The 5,299-nt window shown below is 41.8% G+C and overlaps 1 protein-coding gene across 1 annotated transcript; it reads left to right on the forward strand.

The window, feature by feature from the left end:
- Positions 1-342: 342 nt before the first annotated feature.
- Positions 343-2,108, forward strand: LOC115692942 (probable aspartic proteinase GIP2). Its single transcript, XM_030619926.2, has one exon. The coding sequence runs from the start codon at positions 634-636 to the stop codon at positions 1,942-1,944; it is 1,311 nt and encodes a 436-aa protein (XP_030475786.1). The 5' UTR covers positions 343-633; the 3' UTR covers positions 1,945-2,108.
- Positions 2,109-5,299: the final 3,191 nt, after the last annotated feature.

The following is a 5,299-nucleotide window of genomic DNA, read 5'->3' on the forward strand; positions in this document are numbered from 1 at the left end:
GACTGGCCATAGGCGAGCTCGAGCCTCGCCACAGGCCGACAAGCTCGCCACAGGCCGACAAGGCTCGAGCTCGCCTAATTCAACCTCGTCGGCCTGTGGCAAGGCTCTGCATCGCTTGATCCGGCGAGGTCGTCGGCCTGTGGCAAGGCTCTGCATCGCTTGATCCGGCGAGGTCAAGCTCAGGTCTCGCCAAATTCGGGGAACTGGGCGAGGCTCGAGCCTGTGATTTGATGAATTGCTTCACGTGCTTCACGTGCATTATCTGTTGAATTGCTTTATTCACCAGGCGAAGTGGGCACAATAATTCTACCCTTCTACTGTCAAAAGAGCAGGAGAAGCTCCATGATCTGATAACATAAGAAATAATAAGTGAATTGGCGCGAGAGAGAATTGGATAGGAAGAAACCCCTACAGGGTGTACTCCACTGCAAATATTGAAAAGTCAAAGTCAAGAATCCACCACCATCTCGCTAAAATCAACACGCTATTGACACACAAAGGCAAATTTTAAATGCCGAAAATATGAAAAGTTCAGACCAACATGCTATTTAACGACGTTCTTCTTCTCTTCCACCTAAAATCTGCTCTCATCTTCATCTTCCAGTTCACATACTCTCTCTCCAGCTCTCATCCATGGCTTCTCTTTCTTTCCGCTTTCTTACACTTTGTTCGATCGTTCTATCAATCACCTTCCCCGTCACTTGGCAGGCCTCATTCAGGCCCAAGGCACTGGTCCTTCCAGTCATCAAGGACTCCTCGACTCTCCAATACCTCACCACCCTGCACCAAAGAACCTCCTTGGTCCCTGTCAAGCTGACCCTCGACCTTGGTGGCAAGTTCCTCTGGGTCGACTGCAACCGAGGCTACTCGTCGTCCTCCTACACCCCGGCTAGGTGCCGCTCGGCCCAGTGCTCCCTCGCAGGGTCCAAGATCTGCATCAGCTGCTTCTCCGGGCCCTTGCCCGGCTGCAGCAACAACACGTGTGGCCTCTCCCCAGACAACACAGTGACGCGCACCTCCACGGACGGCGAGGTGGCCCAGGACGTCGTGGCGGTGCAGTCCACCGACGGGTCGAACCCGGGCCCGGTCGTCTCGGTGCCCAAATTCCTCTTCATCTGTGGGGCCACATTTCTCCTGCAAGGCCTGCCCAGTAGGGCACAGGGGATGGCAGGGTTAGGGAGGACTAGGATTTCACTTCCCTCTCAATTCTCTGCTTCCTTCAGCTTTGATAGGAAGTTTGCCATTTGCTTGAGCTCATCGTCAAGCTCCAGTGGAGTGGCCTTCTTTGGCAGTGGGCCTTACATGATGCTTCCTGGGATTGATGTCTCAAAGTCTCTCATCTACACTCCACTGATCATCAACCCAGTGAGCACTGCATCGTCTTACTTTACGGGTGAGCCCTCAACAGAGTACTTCATCGGGGTCAAGTCCATACAAGTCAATGGCAAACAAGTCCCTTTAAACGCATCCCTCTTGAACATCGACAAAGAAGGCAACGGCGGCATCAAGATCAGCACTGTGAACCCGTACACCGTGATGCAGACCTCGATCTACAAGGCCGTGGTCGGGGCTTTCATGAAGGAGCTCTCGCAAGTTCCGAGGGTCCCGCCGTTGAAGCCCTTCGGGGCCTGCTTCGACTCGAAAAGCATCGGAAGCACGAGGGTTGGGCCGGGCGTGCCGCAGATCGACCTGGTGCTGCAAAGTAGCAGTGTGTATTGGAGGATCTTTGGGGCTAATTCGATGGTGCAAGTGAAGGAGGGTGTGTTGTGCTTGGGCTTTGTGGATGGAGGGTCGAGTCCAAGGACGTCAATAGTGATTGGAGGGCATCAATTGGAGGACAACTTGCTGCAGTTTGATCTGGCCACATCAAGGCTTGGGTTCAGCTCTTCTCTCCTGTTCAGGCAAACCACCTGCTCAAACTTCAACTTCACAACCAAAGCTTAGTGGGATGCCACCATGAAGGTTCCTTTTTTTTCTTTTAATTAATAAAGGGCGAGATATATTGGTGGGTCAAAAATATATTAATAAATTTTTTTGCAATTGGAATATGTAACTTGTATAATCATTTTGATCCGTGAGATAAAGAGTAAAATATGTTTATTGGTTGATGACAGATCTGGCATATGCTGCCTCTGATATGCTTGGCAGCATATGCGGAGATTCGTTAAAAAGCTGTCGTTCTCATGATAGTTGTAAATCATTACTTTTTTTCCCCTAGTGTCCACTAATCTATCAATTTAGTGAATCAAAGACCAGTCATTCAAGCTCGACCCAATTGTCTGATTTTACGTTTCTTTGTATTCTTCCTCTCCCTTACGATGAAGTATCCGTAAAATGACTCAAATCACGATTTAGTAACCATACGCAGCGATCTCTCGTGAATACATTATTCCCGGTGAAAAGGAGCCTCAAATAGTCGTAGACCGACTTGGACTTATTCAATGACCTAGAAGTCCACTTAAAATGAACCTAAAGCAGTCGGAATATCTTGTATTTAAAGAGTAAAGATGCTCTAAAGTCTAAAGCGACCTCTATAAAAGGTACATGTAGTACGTGGTTGTCAGAGAAAATGTGTAACGTGCCCATATCTTTGGCTTATTATATGACCTTTGTTTTGAAAGGAATCGACGTGTCAATCTTATCCGGACATGGATATTCAATTAGACTTTCAGTCAATTTGAATTGGTTATTTAAAGTAGAAAACAAAAATTGTCTTTAACGTCCCTAAGGGCAAAGAATATAGGCAATCAATTGATGTAAGGGATGAGATCATATTCATCCAACGACTTGTCCAACAAGAAATGTTTTTTGCTCTTTCCTATCTCACTCTTTTTGTGAAGTAGATATACTTTGTGACGGAATTGCCATGTGGCTTTTTTGAAAATAATAACATCATATTGATATAAGGCTATCTCGAAATTATACAATAGAAAGTGATGCAAAACAATTAGATTTTCCCTCAAAACTTTCGGGCTTCCCTCTTTAACGTGCCCTAGACATATATGTCATAATTCAAACTTTCGAACAAAAGCATCAAATGTCTTCGCGGATAAATCTATCATTGCCTCCACTGAAAGCTCATACATGCCACTATACTTGCTTTCTCTCATTATCATCAGGACATCTTGAACGACTTTCAAAACCTCACATTTTGAAATATACTGAAGCCTAACTGAATTCAGGGCACTAATGGAAATCAGATTCTTCTTCAATTTAGAAATGGCTCACTCCAATCAATGTTTTCTTGATATCATCATCCATTCTGATTCTAACATGCCAACACCCATAATACTGTATTTAGCGTTGTTCTCTAATTGCACTTTACCATTATTTGTGCACTAATATATAGTAAACTAGATCTTGTTTGATGTATTATGAAACTAACAACCAGATTTCCATTTTTAGTGACAGATAAGACACAATCATCACTATTCGAGACACCATAAGCTATTGTAGCGATATCATCAAAAGACTCAACTCTGATTGTCTTACCCTTCTCATATTTAAGGCAATTCATTCTAAGATGCTCATTCTTGCCACAATTTCAACAAACAATACCACATGTTCTAGATTGACTACGTCTATTTAGGTTTGCACTATTCCAGCTTGCACGAAAAGTAGTTATTCATGTACCTTCACCTAGTAAACTAGTAGGCGTGGGTTTATTAGAGTAACCTAAAATCAAATTGCAAATCTCATTAAATGTCAAGCTTCTTGACCAAGAGAAATTATTAACTATAGTAACAATAGTACTCCAACTATTAGGTAATGAGGATAATAGAATTAAAGCATGTATCTCATCATCAAAGTCAATATCAATCGAACTTAATTGGCTAAAAACAACATCGATATCGTTGATATACTCAGCTATCGACACACATTTGCCCATCTTTAACTAAAATAAACTTTGCATTAAGGAGACCTTATGGCAGAGGGCTTTTTGTATAGGGTAAATAGCACAAATGATCCCTAAACTTTGATCCAATGTGTAATGTCGTCCATAAACTTTTAATTTGTGTAATGTGGTTCTTAAACTTAGGCCCAATGTCGTTCCTAAATTTTTAATTTGTTCAATGTAATCCCTAAACAATCGGTAAATGTTCAATGTAGTCCTTAAACTATATGAAATTTTTTAAAAGTTCAGGGACCACATTGAACAATGTATCAAAGTTCAGGGACTATATTTAACAAATTAAAAGTTCAGGGATAGCATTGCACATTTGACAAAAAATTATGGACCATTTGTATCATTTTCCCTTTTGTATATGTTCAACAAGGCAATCATCAAACCTAACATCTGCCGAATAAAGCTCAATGCCCGTCTATCCAAAAGCCCCAATCAACTTGCTTCATTGACTATAGCTTCTTTTTGGAGATGCAGTAAGTGCAAATTTCTCTAGTACAGATAAATCTCAATTTGCATATTCCGGAAACCGGAATCCTTTCTATCAAGTATGTTGATTTTACTTTTTTTCTTCTATTGCGACCAATTCGCTTTAACCCAGTCAAGCCTGACATTAATACCAATCGTTACGAAAAAAAAGCAATCGAATAATAAAATAAACAAATCATGCTTGAGAGCATATGCGGAGATTCGTTTGAAAGCTATCCTTTTAATCATAATTGCATGTGCTGGATGCCCCCTTTTCCCCAGTGTCAATTAATCCATCAATTTAGTGAATCAATTCTGTCCTTCTCTTCACATTTTTACTTCTACTAACAATGACGTCTCCGCAAAATGGCTTGAATCACGACCTAGTAATCTTATCTGCTAATTCTGGTGAAAACATTATTCTCGATGAATAGGAGCCTAAAATAGTCGTCGAATAACTTGGATTCATTCAATGACCTAGAAGTCCACTTAAAATGATTCTGAAACAATCAACGTATCTTGTATTTTAAGAGAAAGATGCACCAAAGCTTAGGGCGACCTCTACAAAAGGCACATATAATACATAGTTTCTTTGAAGAAAATGTGTAAAGTGCCATTATCTTTGTCCTATTGCATAACCTTCTTTTGAAAGCAACCCACGTGTTGACCTTATCGGGACATGGATATTAATTAAAGACGGCCAAAAAACAAAAATTGAATACCTTTAACGTCCCATAGCGCAAAGCATATATGCAATCCAATGCGGAGCTGATAGATAATTCCAAAGAGTGCCCGTACTCTGTATCTGGCACTTTCGGATGGGACAAGAACCGTGAGTACTTTTGATTCAGACAATTGGCGTGATTCATTGCAATTTAGAGCAAATCTACATCCGCGGATATTTGACGTAAGGGATGAGATCGCATG

The sequence above is a fragment of the Syzygium oleosum genome, unplaced genomic scaffold (genome assembly GCF_021117445.2).
Source record: "Syzygium oleosum isolate NSW1041296 unplaced genomic scaffold, Sole_v2.1 Sole_v2.38, whole genome shotgun sequence".
Lineage (NCBI taxonomy): Eukaryota > Viridiplantae > Streptophyta > Magnoliopsida > Myrtales > Myrtaceae > Syzygium > Syzygium oleosum.

Bases quoted from the DNA above. Each gene is read 5' to 3' on its own strand.
- LOC115692942 (XM_030619926.2), top strand. From the start codon at position 634: ATGGCTTCTCTTTCTTTCCGCTTTCTTACACTTTGTTCGATCGTTCTA.